This window comes from Sabethes cyaneus, chromosome 2, assembly GCF_943734655.1.
Source record: "Sabethes cyaneus chromosome 2, idSabCyanKW18_F2, whole genome shotgun sequence".
Classification (NCBI taxonomy): domain Eukaryota; kingdom Metazoa; phylum Arthropoda; class Insecta; order Diptera; family Culicidae; genus Sabethes; species Sabethes cyaneus.
In genome coordinates, this window is record NC_071354.1 from 136,660,725 (window position 1) to 136,678,149 (window position 17,425).

General features: G+C 39.8%; 1 protein-coding gene across 1 annotated transcript in view; it reads right to left on the reverse strand.

Annotated features, from left to right (window-relative positions):
* Positions 1–254: 254 nt before the first annotated feature.
* The window catches only part of LOC128736044 (uncharacterized), a 35,207-nt gene continuing 18,036 nt past the window's right edge, over positions 255–17,425 (reverse strand). Inside the window, exons 3-6 of the mRNA XM_053830528.1 lie at positions 1,496–1,563; positions 1,231–1,431; positions 1,043–1,171; positions 255–975 (exon numbers count right to left, since the gene is read on the reverse strand). Coding sequence (XP_053686503.1) covers positions 255–975; positions 1,043–1,171; positions 1,231–1,431; positions 1,496–1,563 — 1,119 coding nt within the window. The remainder of the gene's footprint in view (positions 976–1,042; positions 1,172–1,230; positions 1,432–1,495; positions 1,564–17,425) is intronic.

Here is a 17,425-nt window from a genome sequence, read left to right on the forward strand (position 1 = left end):
TGACAGGAGAAGTTTATAAATGCATAAATAAACAGGGAGAGTTCGTACACCCCAGAGCACGTTGGCAACCGTACTGACAATGGAGCATATTGCAATATTATACCCGGATAAGCTCCGACTTGAATATCGATACACGCTCTAATCGATTTACACTATTCTGATAAAATAAATAAATAAATAAATAGAGTTGCAGTCCATTCACCACTCGTTCATATCATCACTTTGTATGGGGAGCAACAGAAACTGCCGACGCTCTATAACTCCGGTGTTGGTCGTTTTCTCACGTATTTTGCAAAGTAGTCGGGCCGCCAACATTTACACGAGCCAGGTATCAGGAACCAATCGTAATACAATCGAACTTGGAAACAACCGATTTCATCATGGCCGTCGCAGTGCTGATCTTGTTTGCGGGTAGCATGATTACTAGTATTTTCATATGAAGCCCCATCTGAGGCTGTTGGTAAACCTGCTCGTTTCTGCAAGTATTGTTGATATGCCTGGAAGTCCTGTACTGAAGGAGCGGTAGTCGTTGACGTAGAAGTTGCATGTTCTTCGGCATTAGGATAAAAAATTTCGGCAACGAGTAAACTAACCCAACGTGGGGAAGATAAGCAACCACCGTCCAAATAATGACAACGTGCTTGTAAACAGCGGGTAACCTCTACAGTTTGCGTGAAATATCCTTCATATGGAATTTGGACTACATATCGCCAAGATCCCTGGTAATTTTTCGCAAAGACTGGCGTAGCATACTCAACCTTTGCAGGACAAGGAGTTGGGGGGCCTTCGTATCGTGGTGGAGGAGGATAAGCACTAGAAATTTCCTCTCGACGCTCGGCAACTAATTTGCTGCTAATAGGCTCTCCTTGAATAGCTCGATATAATGCACAGAAGACTCCACCTCCGTCACAGAACTTTCTAGCAATGCGAGGTTCTTCTTCATCCTTTATGCTTTTTCCCATTCGACGACCGATACTGAAAAACGTACCATTTAAATAGCTATGCAATGCTGGATCTAATAGCAGAAAATTATTGCACCTACCCATTATTATCAAACTGATCTACAGGATCATCCGGCAAGATCTGGGTTACTTTTGGAAGCGTGTCGTCGGCTTTCAGAACTGGTAGAGTTTTCGATAGAAACCTTAGCGTCTGATTTCTAATAAGCTCACTATAAACATTAAAATAATCAATTCTGGTATTCTTAGTTGTCTACCATTATGTACTTACAATGGATAAGGCTCACCTAGTACACTCTGTCTCATAGGATTCCGAGGAATTTTGCCTTTATTTAAATCACCGCAAAGATTGTTAGCAGAAACGTAAGGCTTTGGGTTGCTAGCATCCTTACAATCAATGTTGATATGGGTGTATGGTGGTGAACGTACTTTTGGTGGAACAGCCGATGGTGATTCTATGAAGGCATAATATCTAGAAACAGAAAATACTACATTTAAAATACTCATTGATTTAGGTCAAACTAGGGTCTAGTTACCCTTCTGGAGGTTCTTCGGAATCCAGCAAATCATCAGCTCGAACGAAAAATTGACATCCAAATAGCAACTGAAAATAAAAGCAAATAATTTAATTAAAATAAAAGTGAAAGTTCTCCATCTCCTTCATCTAGAGTACATATTCTAGCATTTCTTTCATAAATAAAATAGACTAAATTATACTAAAAATTCCATGGAGCGAAAGTCCCCGAAGTAACAATTCCTTTCAAATCCCAGTGATTAAATGATCAACGTTGATCACTAGAACCGTTATTAGATAGCGATCTCCCGCAACCTCTTGCTATACCTAATACTCTTCAGAAGTTTTCAACACTAGGTACTAAGAATAACGATAATGGCACTATACAATTATTTATAATAGTTTTTCTATTCTTTCAGCGTTCTCATAACAGAAGAATAAATTTAAGCGTAAGTAGTTTTATTATTACGCACCACTGAAAGTAACAATAAAGCCAATTTCCATTGCCTGAAGCTGTTTCATAATCAAATCATTTTGATTAATTTCACTTAGGGGAGAAACGTCTACAATGAGAAACATTTTTCCAAAAATTTTAATTTTTAATTTAAAGCTGCCAAAGAGCTTTTCAATCCATTTGAAAGGTATATTTTTCTAATTGTCTGAAAAAAAGATTCAGCCGTTTTGGTTCTAAGCTAACTTAGTGACATCCATAAATGTGATGGTGTCTTTTTGTCTCACTGTTCTCCAATAGGTGGGAGACAACGTGTATTGAATACTGAGACATAGGTATTTGAGTTAAATTCAAACCATATTTTTTGGTTATAAAGAATATTTTAGAGGTCGAGCTGTTTGTTGTGTGTATAAAGGATACATTATTATTGGGTATGATTGAAAATTCCGATTATTTTCACATCTACATTAATTTGTTTATTTATTTATTTGTAAAAATCAACTGACATGGATTGTCTTATTGAATGTTTCTGGTCGGTTTATAAAAAGCTAACACTATACAATTTTTGAGCAAACTTGTGTGATGGTTCATTAAATTCAAATAAGCTTTCAACAATAGAAAAAATCCGGATACAGGCAGTTATTGGCTCATAGGATCCAAAGATGGTCCGATGGAATCCCGGTTGCAGTAGCTCTGTTGAGCGCAAGGCACGTTGCGATGCACGAAAGTTGATGAGAGACAGGATGCTCGGTGACTCGATTTCGCCATTTGGAATCTTTGCAACAGACACTGCTTGTTGAACCTTCCTACGCTGTTTAAGTGTCTGAAGACCCAATAAACGGCAACGATCGGCAAACGGTGGTAGATTGATTGGGTTGCGCCATGGCAGGTCTCTCAACACAAGCCTCAGGAAACGTTTTTGCACCCGTTCGATACGCAAATTCCACGAATTCCGTATAATCCATACATTCAAATATTCATATAATGGACTAATACTGGTCATCTGACTATTAACTCACACTTCAGAATGCATTTACAGTCAATTCATATGGATTATTTTACAAAAAAGCAAAGCCCTGGGCTTAAACGTCCTTTCTAAAACTTGACTCTTCGTTATCGACAGACTTCTCAGCCAGCTATTAAAGTACAGCACAGTTACGGGGAGTGCAACAATCCTACTGACTCTATCTGGCAGCACCGCCTAGACGAGATTCCAACTAGAGATGGTCGGGCAGCGGAAAATTTACCCGAAACCCGTACCCGTACCCGTACCCGCCGGGTACGGGTCGGGTTCGGATATTGAAAAAAAATAATCTGCGGGTTCGGGTCGAGTACGGGTTCTTAATTTTTGGTTTTGAAACCGGGTACGGGTCGGGTCGGGTATCTATTGACCTCATTTAACACTGAAGATTGTCGGGTAACCGGACCCGTACCCGACAACGGCGGGTTGCGGTCGGGTTCGGGTATCAAAAAAAAATAAACTTGCAGGTTCGGGTCGGGCACGGGTTTTTATTTTTTTACCTAATCGGGTTCAAATTTTCATACCCGACCATCTTTCAACACACCGCCATCGTACCTCGAAAACAAGTAAGCGAATTAATTTACAGTTTAATAGACTGCCCACATCTGTGCGCCTCACTGTTCCCAATAGGAACGTTTTATAAAAAAAATAGTGAAATAGTGGTGTTAGCAAACAATTTGATTGTCGTTAATTTTTATTTTAATCTCTCATTAGTAAATTTAATTTATATAAAGAAAAAATGAAATAAAATAAAAATATCTTGTAACTGTCTGTAACAGTCCACAAAATTAACGTTTGAAATTAGCATTTGCTTAATGGCTCTGTCAACCAAAGTAACTGCAGTATTTTTCTTGTGACAAAACGGACTAATTGAATGACGCCTATGTTGCGAAAATCGGAACCATGCCAAAAGCAAGACCCTTTTTCGATATGGAAAAATTTAATTTAAATGCGTTAGAAATTAACTAAATACCTATCATTAATCAACGATTATTCCACGGTTGCAACCATTTTTTGTTTAAGAAGTCCGCCAAGAGTCCGGTGCAAGTTAGTTTTTGACACCCTGCGGTAAGACGTAGTCCTACGACAATCTAAATATTATTGTTTGAAGTATTCTATAACCACAAACTTTTTGACGTATGACTACGTCTTTGTTTACTATACTACGACTGGGTAGCACTTTGTGAAAACGAAAATAAAAGTGAAACGTTTGAATGAAAGATTTCAAATGCTAATAACTACTACACTACTGAACGAAACTGAACAATTTATATGTCGTTGGATAGATAAAATGACTAGCAATTTTATGGAGGGGGTAGAGAACAATTTTGTGGAGGGTGTAGAGGGGGGGGGGCTGCTATACAAATGAAACACAAATTTTTTCAAAACTCGAAAACTAATCAAGCCAATGGAACCAAATTTGGCATTGGGAGTTTTTTGAAGGTAAGATTTTTTTCTATGGTGTACTGAGACCCCTTCCACTTCTAAGAGGGGGGCTCCCATACAAATGAAATACAAATTTCCTCATTAATCTCGAACTGATCAAGCAAATGGAACCAAATTTGACATATATGGGGGTTTCAGAAGACAAATTTCTTTTCTATGATGAATTGAGACCCCTCCCCTCTTTAGGAAGGGAGGCTCCCATACAAATAATATACAAATTTTCTCATAACTGGATAACTAATCAAGCAAAAGGAACCAAATTTGGCATGTGGGGGATTTTGGAGGTAAGAATTTTGACGTAGGACTACGTCTTTGTTTACTATATGGGACTGGGTAGCAGTTTGTGAAAACGAAAATAGAAGTGTAACGTTTGAATGAAAGATTTCAAATGCTAATAACTACTAAACCACTGAACGAAACTGAACAATTTATATGTCGTTGGATAGATAAAATGACCAGCAATTTTATGGAGGGGGTAAGAGAGTAATTTTATGGAGGGCGTAAGAGGGGGAGGGCTCCTATACAAATGAAACATAAATTTCCTCAAAACTCGAGAACTAATCAAGCGAATTGAACCAAATTTGGCGTGTGGGTGTTTTTGGAGGGGGGGGGGGCTCCTATACAAATGAAATACAGATTTCCTCATAACTCTAGAACTAATTAAGCAAATGGAACCAAAATTGGCATGTAGGGGTTTCATAAGACAAGATTTTTTTCTATGGTAAATTGAGACCCCTCCCTTCTTTAGAAGGGGGAGGGGAGCTCCCATACAATTAATATACGAATTTCTACATATGTCGAGAACTAATCAAGCAAAAGGAACCAAATTTGGCATGTGGGGTTTTTGGAAGTAAGAATTTTTTCTATGATGTACTGAGACCCTTTCTCCTTCTAAGAGGGGGGGGGGCTTCCATACAAATGAAATACTAATTTCCTCCTAACTCTAATCTATACCTATAAAGAAGGATTTCTGTCTGTCTGTCTGTCTGTCTGTCTGTCTGTCTGTCTGTCTGTCTGTCTGTCTGTCTGTCTGTCTGTCTGTCTGTCTGTCTGTCTGTCTGTCTGTCTGTCTGTCTGTCTGTCTGTCTGTCTGTCTGTCTGTCTGTCTGTCTGTCTGTCTGTCTGTCTGTCTGTCTGTCTGTCTGTCTGTCTGTCTGTCTGTCTGTCTGTCTGTCTGTCTGTCTGTCTGTCTGTCTGTCTGTCTGTCTGTCTGTCTGTCTGTCTGTCTGTCTGTCTGTCTGTCTGTCTGTCTGTCTGTCTGTCTGTCTGTCTGTCTGTCTGTCTGTCTGTCTGTCTGTCTGTCTGTCTGTCTGTCTGTCTGTCTGTCTGTCTGTCTGTCTGTCTGTCTGTCTGTCTGTCTGTCTGTCTGTCTGTCTGTCTGTCTGTCTGTCTGTCTGTCTGTCTGTCTGTCTGTCTGTCTGTCTGTCTGTCTGTCTGTCTGTCTGTCTGTCTGTCTGTCTGTCTGTCTGTCTGTCTGTCTGTCTGTCTGTCTGTCTGTCTGTCTGTCTGTCTGTCTGTCTGTCTGTCTGTCTGTCTGTCTGTCTGTCTGTCTGTCTGTCTGTCTGTCTGTCTGTCTGTCTGTCTGTCTGTCTGTCTGTCTGTCTGTCTGTCTGTCTGTCTGTCTGTCTGTCTGTCTGTCTGTCTGTCTGTCTGTCTGTCTGTCTGTCTGTCTGTCTGTCTGTCTGTCTGTCTGTCTGTCTGTCTGTCTGTCTGTCTGTCTGTCTGTCTGTCTGTCTGTCTGTCTGTCTGTCTGTCTGTCTGTCTGTCTGTCTGTCTGTCTGTCTGTCTGTCTGTCTGTCTGTCTGTCTGTCTGTCTGTCTGTCTGTCTGTCTGTCTGTCTGTCTGTCTGTCTGTCTGTCTGTCTGTCTGTCTGTCTGTCTGTCTGTCTGTCTGTCTGTCTGTCTGTCTGTCTGTCTGTCTGTCTGTCTGTCTGTCTGTCTGTCTGTCTGTCTGTCTGTCTGTCTGTCTGTCTGTCTGTCTGTCTGTCTGTCTGTCTGTCTGTCTGTCTGTCTGTCTGTCTGTCTGTCTGTCTGTCTGTCTGTCTGTCTGTCTGTCTGTCTGTCTGTCTGTCTGTCTGTCTGTCTGTCTGTCTGTCTGTCTGTCTGTCTGTCTGTCTGTCTGTCTGTCTGTCTGTCTGTCTGTCTGTCTGTCTGTCTGTCTGTCTGTCTGTCTGTCTGTCTGTCTGTCTGTCTGTCTGTCTGTCTGTCTGTCTGTCTGTCTGTCTGTCTGTCTGTCTGTCTGTCTGTCTGTCTGTCTGTCTGTCTGTCTGTCTGTCTGTCTGTCTGTCTGTCTGTCTGTCTGTCTGTCTGTCTGTCTGTCTGTCTGTCTGTCTGTCTGTCTGTCTGTCTGTCTGTCTGTCTGTCTGTCTGTCTGTCTGTCTGTCTGTCTGTCTGTCTGTCTGTCTGTCTGTCTGTCTGTCTGTCTGTCTGTCTGTCTGTCTGTCTGTCTGTCTGTCTGTCTGTCTGTCTGTCTGTCTGTCTGTCTGTCTGTCTGTCTGTCTGTCTGTCTGTCTGTCTGTCTGTCTGTCTGTCTGTCTGTCTGTCTGTCTGTCTGTCTGTCTGTCTGTCTGTCTGTCTGTCTGTCTGTCTGTCTGTCTGTCTGTCTGTCTGTCTGTCTGTCTGTCTGTCTGTCTGTCTGTCTGTCTGTCTGTCTGTCTGTCTGTCTGTCTGTCTGTCTGTCTGTCTGTCTGTCTGTCTGTCTGTCTGTCTGTCTGTCTGTCTGTCTGTCTGTCTGTCTGTCTGTCTGTCTGTCTGTCTGTCTGTCTGTCTGTCTGTCTGTCTGTCTGTCTGTCTGTCTGTCTGTCTGTCTGTCTGTCTGTCTGTCTGTCTGTCTGTCTGTCTGTCTGTCTGTCTGTCTGTCTGTCTGTCTGTCTGTCTGTCTGTCTGTCTGTCTGTCTGTCTGTCTGTCTGTCTGTCTGTCTGTCTGTCTGTCTGTCTGTCTGTCTGTCTGTCTGTCTGTCTGTCTGTCTGTCTGTCTGTCTGTCTGTCTGTCTGTCTGTCTGTCTGTCTGTCTGTCTGTCTGTCTGTCTGTCTGTCTGTCTGTCTGTCTGTCTGTCTGTCTGTCTGTCTGTCTGTCTGTCTGTCTGTCTGTCTGTCTGTCTGTCTGTCTGTCTGTCTGTCTGTCTGTCTGTCTGTCTGTCTGTCTGTCTGTCTGTCTGTCTGTCTGTCTGTCTGTCTGTCTGTCTGTCTGTCTGTCTGTCTGTCTGTCTGTCTGTCTGTCTGTCTGTCTGTCTGTCTGTCTGTCTGTCTGTCTGTCTGTCTGTCTGTCTGTCTGTCTGTCTGTCTGTCTGTCTGTCTGTCTGTCTGTCTGTCTGTCTGTCTGTCTGTCTGTCTGTCTGTCTGTCTGTCTGTCTGTCTGTCTGTCTGTCTGTCTGTCTGTCTGTCTGTCTGTCTGTCTGTCTGTCTGTCTGTCTGTCTGTCTGTCTGTCTGTCTGTCTGTCTGTCTGTCTGTCTGTCTGTCTGTCTGTCTGTCTGTCTGTCTGTCTGTCTGTCTGTCTGTCTGTCTGTCTGTCTGTCTGTCTGTCTGTCTGTCTGTCTGTCTGTCTGTCTGTCTGTCTGTCTGTCTGTCTGTCTGTCTGTCTGTCTGTCTGTCTGTCTGTCTGTCTGTCTGTCTGTCTGTCTGTCTGTCTGTCTGTCTGTCTGTCTGTCTGTCTGTCTGTCTGTCTGTCTGTCTGTCTGTCTGTCTGTCTGTCTGTCTGTCTGTCTGTCTGTCTGTCTGTCTGTCTGTCTGTCTGTCTGTCTGTCTGTCTGTCTGTCTGTCTGTCTGTCTGTCTGTCTGTCTGTCTGTCTGTCTGTCTGTCTGTCTGTCTGTCTGTCTGTCTGTCTGTCTGTCTGTCTGTCTGTCTGTCTGTCTGTCTGTCTGTCTGTCTGTCTGTCTGTCTGTCTGTCTGTCTGTCTGTCTGTCTGTCTGTCTGTCTGTCTGTCTGTCTGTCTGTCTGTCTGTCTGTCCTGTGTTCCTTATAGAATCAAAAACTACTGAACCAATCGGCGTGAAAATTTGCATGTAGAGGTTTTTGGGGCCAGGAAAGGTTTTAGTGATGGTTAGAGACCCCTCCCCCCACTAAGAGGGGGGGGGCCCTGTACAAATGAAATACAAATTTCCTCCTAACTCGAGAACCAATCAAGCAAATAGAACAACATTTGGCATGTGGGTGTTTTTTTGGTGACAAGAATTTATTCTATGGTGAATTGAGACCCATCCCCTCTTTATAAGAGGAATTATAACTCCTCTCCCCTTTAAGAGGGGGGGCTTCCATACAAATTTCCTCATAACTCGAGAACTAATCAAGCAAATGCAACCAAATTTGGCATGTGAAGATTTTCGAGAGCAAGAAAATTTTCTATGGTGAATTAGGACCCCTCCCCACTTTAAGAGGAGGGGCTCCTGTACAAATGAAATACAAATTTCCTCATAACTCGAGAACTAATCAAGCGAATTGAACCAAATTTGGCATATGTGTGTTTTTGGAGACAATTTTTTTTCAATGATGAATTGGGACCCCTCCCCACTTTAGGAGGGGGGTCCTATACAAACGAAATACAAATTTCCTCATAACTCGACAACTAATCCAGCAAATGGAACCAAATTTGACGTGTAGGTGTTTTTGGAGGCAAGAATTTTTTCTGTGATGAATTAGGACCTCTTCCCACATTAGGAGGGGGGGCTCCAATACAAATGAAATACAAATTTCCCCATAACTCGAGAACTAATCAAGCAAATAGAACCAAATTCGGCATGTGGAGGTTTTTGGAGGCAAAAATATTTTCTACGGTGAATTAGGATCCTTCCACACTTCAAGAGGGGGGGCTTCTACACAAATGAAATACAAATTTCCTCATAATTCGAGAACTAATCAAGCAAATGGAACCATATTTGGCATGTGAGAGTTTTAGATGGCAGAATTTTTTTTTCTGTGGTGTATTACGACCCCTTTCCCTTTTAAGAGGGTGGGCTCCCATACAAATGAAATACAAATTTCCTTATAATTTCAGTACTAATCAAGCAAATGGAACCAAATTTAGCATGTAGGAGATTTTTGAGTCTTGAATTTATTTTATGATAGTTAGAGACCTCTCACCCCTGTGGTAGGGGGATATGGACTCTCATACAAATAAAACAGAAATTTTTGCGAAACTCAAAAACTAATCCAACTCGAGAAATTCGAGACTCTTCCATAAAACATTAATCAATAACAAGACCACAAAAACTATCTATAGTAACACTAGATCATTCAGGACGAGCCGGTCGCGAGTGTTGCCGGTGACCCGCCGTCGGAAGCGCCGCCCACTGGGGGGCTTGCAAAACTCGAGATAGTGACAAAGATCATCCGAGATTCATGATTTATGTACAACACAGGTTAATTTGTGGCAATACGAAGTTTGTCGGGTCAGCTAGTAAAAAAATAAATAAAACATAAATTTTTGCGTTTGTGCCAAATTTTCTGCTATGTAACATGCGGTAAGCTGTGTACTTAAACTAGTAAAACCTTCTCGGAGCAAAAGACAGTGAATCGACGCCGCTAAATCCTAGGTTCCATCATCATCACTTACGTGCCAGTTGCCATTTAAGTCAAAAGTATGCTATGTATTTTATGAACGTACTTTGGCTTTAATGTTATTTGCAACCAATGGCCCTTTTAAAGGCCACAAGTTAAAGTAAGATTATTGAAACATGTCAAGCTACGCATAATCATATTTAGTACAATAATATGTGGGTTGGTCATTCATTACTATTTCAACCTTTATGATGCACACAAATGATTTTAAAAGAAATCTCTGTCTCAATGGTTGCAGGCATTGTACTTGTGAACCCCCGTCCACTTATTTTCAAAGCCACCATTGCATTCAATGAAGAATTGAATCTGAATATTTCGCTCTTTTAATCATACAGTTAAACAATGACACTCACAAATTCTTATAAACATGCATATGCCAGAAATGCAGTTTACAGTCTTTGATCGACTGATCTGATATAGTCCTACGTCACCCTTTCGTACAACCCTTAGGGCTGTATACCTTGTAGTTTTTTCTATGGTATACTGAGACCCCTTCCACTTCTAAGAGGGGGGGGGGGCGCCCATACAAATGAAATACAAATTTCCTCATAAATTTCGAACTGATCAAGCAAATGGAACCAAATTTGGCATATGGGATTTTCAGAAGGCAAATTTTTTTCTATGGCGAAATGATACGCTTTGAAATAAGACACTGATGAAGCCTGCACGTCGTAGGCGAACTACGTATCTGTCGGAAATAAATATTAAATAGTGGGATTCAATCGAAAAGTTTTTTCTTTTCTTTGATTTTAGATTTCAATTGTCATTTTCTTCACTTGCTGTTACTCACAATTGTACAAGAAAAGCAGTTAATTTAAGTATATAAGTACATATAGTGGTGTATAGGATTAAAAATACTAGTGAGTTGATTTTTCCAAATAAATTTATACAAATTTCATACAAATTTTGCGTTTTTTCAATCCATAGATATTAGGGCTTAGAAATGTTATATGAAGAATAGGAAGTAAACGTTGCACGGTAGTAACTTTGTAAGATTTGTTTTCGTTAGTGACATTTTAAAGGACAGATGTCTTATGTCATGTATCATGTTTTAATAAATAATTCAAAAATGACAAGCACTGGAAATCATATCGATCATATTTCTCATTCTCAAGCATGTTTATGGCGCAGTTTTTGCACTATTTTTCGACCTCATCTTGTTTTCCTAACCCTCTAACATTCTAAAAACGGTGTGATCAAGTTAATGACTATCTTTTCATGAAAGTACATTGAAAAGAAGCTTAAGTTTTGATTTTCATGCAAAAATAATTATCTGAAGGAGCGCCAGCTAAGAAAAAATTCAATTTCTCTTTTTCATATCTAATGCTCTATTCAGTTATTTTTCTAATTCAGATATATTGCAAAATTGAAGCCAAGCAAACTAATAGTAAAGTTTTGAGATTAATCATTTTGTTGCAGATATCCTTTTTCTTCAAAAGCGAAGTATAATAATAATTTTTCTGAACTCTTGTTTTTCAAAGATGCTAACTTTTGAACGCATGGTATTAATACCAAAATATCAAAAAAATCTATCCTTTGGGTTAAAACCACTCAAAAAAAATCAAAGAATCTGCTATGAACACATATTTCATATTACCAGTTCAAAACAAGTTTCGTATGTGGCTCTGAAACCCGAAAGTTAAGACCGACCGATTATAAAACTAAATAAGGTGTTCATCAAATAACATAAATGACGCTTACAAGTATTTACGCACCCAAGGAAAGAAAATATAATTATTCTACGCAATACGTTGTGAATTTTACTGGCAAATAAGGATTTTGAGGAATACGGAACGGATATTTAAAAATATAGTCAAGTTAATTATAGATGTTCCTGAGAAATTAAATAATGATTATTGTGGCAGTAGAAAGGCTAGGTCACGCCGCTAGGTGGATTAATTCGGGTTTTTAAGAAGGGGGATCCCATACAAATGAATTACAAATTTTCTCATAACTCGATTTCTAATCAAGCAAATGAAACCAAATTTGGCATGTGGAGGTTTTTGGAGGCATGAATTTATTTTATCATGCTTTGAGACCCCTGCCCCTGTGGTAAGAAGATAAGGACTCTCGTACAAATAAAACAGAAATTTGTGCCATATTTTCTGCTATGTAACAAGCGGTAAGCTGTGAAAGTAAACTAGTAAAACCTTTTCGAAGCAAAACACAGTAAAACGACTCCGCTAACTTACGTGCCTGTTGCCATTCATGTCAAAAGAGAAGCACATTCGAATGGCACGTCATATTTGCGATGAACGTGCTTTGGCTTTTAAATTCAATTAAACAATGGCACTAACAGATTCTTATAAACATACAAATGCCACAAATGCAGTTTACATTAGGCCTTGATCAAATGATCTGATACAGTCCTACGTCACCCTTTCGTACAACCCTTAGGGCTGTATACCTTGTAGTTTTTTCATGAATGTACTGTGGGCATCATTTTTTCATCATTTATAGCATGTATGTGGAAACTGATTGATATTTAAGTATAGTTTTGGAAGTGAAACATTTTGTGTTCCCAAAAACGAACAGAACACTTTTCTTGCCAAAATTGGTCTGTCCCATTGAAATCTAATACTCCGACTAAATCAAATTTACGCTCGTATTTGTGTGATAGGGTTGTGCAAGCGAAAACTTGGGTCTTCTAAGTTATCGTCGCCGTTCACAAATAAATCTGGTGTACCCCAAGGTGTAACCTAAGTATAATTTTGTTTATTTTATTCTTCAACGACGCTGCCTCTGCTCTGCAAACTGGTATATGCTGATGATCTTAAAATTTATTTGACGATTCGTTCCTTCGAGGATTGTCTTAATCTACTGTTGGACACATTTGTGAACTAGTGTAAAGAAACTATACATATCCTACGTAGACAGCCTTTGGGGGGGGAGGCTATGAAAATGTCCACGCTTGTCCATGGAAGGGGGGAGGACGTGGACAAGTTTTTTTTTTTCAAATAAAAATAAATAAATTAGAAAGCCACAGAATCAAACCCGCGAATATTCGCCATTCAAGTGACTGATATAATCATTTAGGTCGCAATGGGTCATTGAAAAAGCTTAAAATTTTCACAGATGGCTCCAGCATAGACATGTTCCGTTAAACACACTCGACGAACGTCTATGACCGACTATCAAACTGCCTTGCAATCTGATTGGTCCACCTAAAAAGACCGGTTCAGATTAACCGTTATCAACCGTCAACAACAACGGAACGGCAAGAAATTATGACGTGTGATCTGTATCAGCCTTGAAGTTCACTCTAAATATGCCACGTTGGGCTTTATTGTCCAGCTACCTACAATGATCCATTGCACCGAATGTGGATTGCATTTTTCTTAAAAATAAAGTCAAATGCAGCTCACCACAAAAACCATCCATGGGCAACATATGTCCAAAAGGGTTTGCTCTCAGTGATTTTTATGAAAAGATCTTGTATTTTGTTGCAGTCAACGGCTAAGCTGAGATACTCTGGTTGGAATAGGATGCTCTTGACCAGTGATAATAAAGCCAGGTTAGGCAGCTCGTACAAGCGTATTGGTACCACGCCTGTATCCTACAGTAAAAGTAATCGAAGCGCTCGGGAATTGCATCACAACGTCCGTTTTGCTGTTATAGATTGCATTGAAATTTTTCAACCACGTGGTGATAGTTGCCATGAGCACACAGTTTGTTGTATTAGTCATCTTTTGACGTAGGACTACGTCTTACGGCAAGTTTTGAGATAGGGTGTCATTCCAAAAAATCGAAAAATGCGAGCGTCACGAAAAATGAAAGGTTTTGAGCGCTAATAGCTCAGCGGTTTTCCGATCGATCTTCAATATTCTTACACCAATCGATCGGAAAATCTTCTAAGAATTGACCCAAATAAAGAAAAGTATGGATTCTTGATGTTGAACTATTGAAAAATTGAAAATAATGAACCTATGTTTTACCAGAATACTCGCTTCGTGATTGGTTGGAATATTCTTTACAATGATCGAAACCTATACCAATTTCATATCTGTGCTTGGGAAGTAAGCCAAAACAAGCTTGAGCTTCCTCATTTCAACAAAATTTCTTAACACCGCGGTTCAACCTAGACCATTTTGATGTCCTTGCTTGGGAAGTACGCCAGAAAGAGTGACAAAACCCCCTCGTGCCAACAGATTTCTTACGATCGCGATTAAACCTAGTCCAATTTGATGTCTGTGTTAGAGAAGTGCGCCAGAAAAAATGAAACAAGTTCGTTGTCCCAACAGGTTGCAAATTCTTTACTGCGAGACGATTAAACCTCGGCGAACTTGATATCTGTGTTGGAAAAATGTGCTATAGCTGTAGTATTCGGTTATAATACGACTCTGTATGAATACGCATGCTTGCCGTTTCATTAGAAGTGTAGTGGAAAGATGTGCTGTTGATAAAATAGGATTGAATTGATAAAATCCCTTCAACGTGGGGAACCATGGGTGATAAAAACAATCTTTAATTTCAGTAAGGTAGCAGGAAAGTAATAGCACTGACGAACTGACAAGACACATAGAAGAAAATGCTTTAAAAACCATCGTCCTACACATTTTGCTTGCACACTAGCAGCCTCTGTTATGCATGTTGCGGAGTAGCTTGCATTTGCTGGGTTTTATGCTGTAGGGTTTATACATTTGAATGGTTTCATACTGAAAACTCGAAGGGCCAAACGCGCGCCGCGGTGTGGCCATGTTGCGAAACATGCTTTTTTGAAAAATGAGTGGTTTTTGATTGGACGATGGAATTAACTCGAGTGTCTCGTCTGTTTGTCTGTGGTAATAGTTTGTGTTCTTGATTTTGTTAAATTGTTTTCAAATGCACAATCTTTTGAGAATTGAACGTATGCAATGTTACTACTTTGATAAATGTTACATACAACGCATGTAGCATGTATATATGTTGCATATAGCATGTATACATGAAGAATCGAATGATTACAAGCATGAATACATGCTACTATCACTACAAAGAGATTTACGTCGTCCTGCGTCACCTATATATGCGGTCGTGTCTTGTACACAACCCCTCTGATTTTTTTTCATATGTGGACTCATCACTGCGACCAGTATAGTTGATGTATTGTGATATCGCCCGCGTGTTTGCTGTATGACCTGCACTGCATTTCTTTTTGCTAAAATCGCTATTGAATGAGCGATATGCTTATTAAATTTTATGCGTGCTTGTGTGTATTGGTGTTTACCGTTCCTTCAAAGCTTGATCTACTTTACCCACTTATTCCTCGCTGCCAGTACTATCCCATATTATAGCCGTCCCTGGCGAGAACTCATTATATAACTATAGGAGGGACATTTGCTCTGTCAAGAGGCTTCAGAGGGTAAATATAGGATTCAGCATGAAGGAAGGGTAATTTGAGGGGCCGAAGAATAAACCCATGCTAAAGTCACTTGACATCGAATGGCTTGATTCTACTAAGATTCGAACCCACGACCACTCGCTTGTCAAAGCAGACTCAATAACCTTGCGACTACGGAGCCCCCCATCAGTTATCTCACTAATATAATCAAACACGCCTTTCCTCCTAACCTTTCTATTTATTATCATTAACTCTTGACGGAAATGAATCGTCAAGCGAAAGTCAAGCTGAAACGGGCTTTCTTGTAGTCCATAACATTTCGCGGTAGACAAGATCACTATGGACAGAAGAATTTAACCTGATAACATGTCTACTATAGCTTCCTTTTACGTAAGCCTTATAATTTTATTATCACGAGACAAATGCACTGCTGAGACGTAAATAAATAACAACATTTTATTTTTTAATGATTTTAATGGAATTTTTTTTTCTTACATAAAACTCAACAACCCTAAATACATGATGCAAAATTATGTAGTTTTATGAAGAAGAAAAGAAGAAAAATGTCCACGTGGACAAACAAAGGAGAAAGTGGGGATTGAGTTAATGTCTACGGTTGTCCACGGAATGGGATGGGAGGGTTGAAAATTAGTATTTTTCTTAATATTTTTTGAAACGATGGTTCTACAATTGATGAACGGACGGTAGGGGAAAGAAATGAAAATTTTTTGATGAAGAAGGGGAAGAGCGGAAAGGAAAGGAGGGGGGGAGTCCAGTCCAGTCCAGCGCCTCTATGGTTCAAAGGTACAAGTACCACCGAACCACATGCCCTGGCGGGTGTTGTGGGTTCGAATCCGGTTATAATCTCAGATTATAGCTTGGTTCGACTCATGCACTTTCCAGCATTGGACAAAAGATAGGAGTCAAAATGACTACTTGTCAAGCGTAGCTACCAATATCCCCCCCTCCTTTCCTTTCCGCTCTTCCCCTCCTTCGCCAAAAATTTTCATTTCTTTCCCCTACCGTCCCTTCATCAATTGTAGAACCATCGTTTCAAAAAATATTAATATATATGTATGACCGCATTTCAAGGTCAAGACTAAAAACTTGAGATTAGTATTTTTCTGTCCACGTGGTATCTGGATGGCACGTGGACAGAAAAATACTAATTTAATCGCCATTTCTCTTGCATCATCGACGGTTTCCTGCAACCAATTATCAGAACGATAACCCTTCAACAACGATAAAGTTTTGTTCAGAATTTATGTTTTTGAATGCAGAAGCTATCTACCTACATTAGTGTAGAGACAAACCTCTGGTATACTGGCATACTAAAATCTCTACAATAAGCACAATTTAAAATATTATTGCAGTGTAAAGCTTATTTTGTCCATAATAAGTTCATTGAGAAATATACGTTGGTTTAACATCGATAAGCAACTTTACAAAAAGTAGCCTGCCTCTATTGAGATCTGGCCTTGCGTATCTCAAAATATATTCTCGAGAAAAATTAGAAAAATATCAACAAATAAATGACAAAAGTACTTGATTTTTATGTTGGTTACTCCGGTAGTTTTTGTTTTGTCTTGTGGGATAAACACAACAAAGCACCTCAGCATTTCCCTTTTCGCAGAGCCAGTATTTTTCACGATTTGCAAAATCCAATTTTTCCATTCATTTTATTTTCCATATTTAAAAGCATATTTACATTTAGGTACTAAAGTAAAAAAAAATCTGTCAATAACATGAGGCGATTGTTACAAATTTATAAAGTTGAATAATATATTGAACATTTTCGAAGTGCCTATTGTTGTTGACCGACATAGTTGAAGATTTTGGTGCGTAAAATAAGGCTAACGCGTCAATACATATTACAATCAGTAACAACTGCATTATTTTCCCCGCAATTATACACAAAGGCTAGTCACCCAACTTACTGTTGTATGTTCATTGACCTTTTTCCGAGACAAGATGAAGTGAAAAATTTCTCCTACTGGTTTGCACCAGCCTATCGCCTGATCAACTATGGAAACTGTTCTCTTTGTGAACAAATTAGCGGTTTACAACCACTATCGTGTTACGGAAGAATTGTTGAAATGAAAATGCGTCTAATGAATGTTCGCCGTTATTCACGAATAATTCGAACTCATCTGGACACAG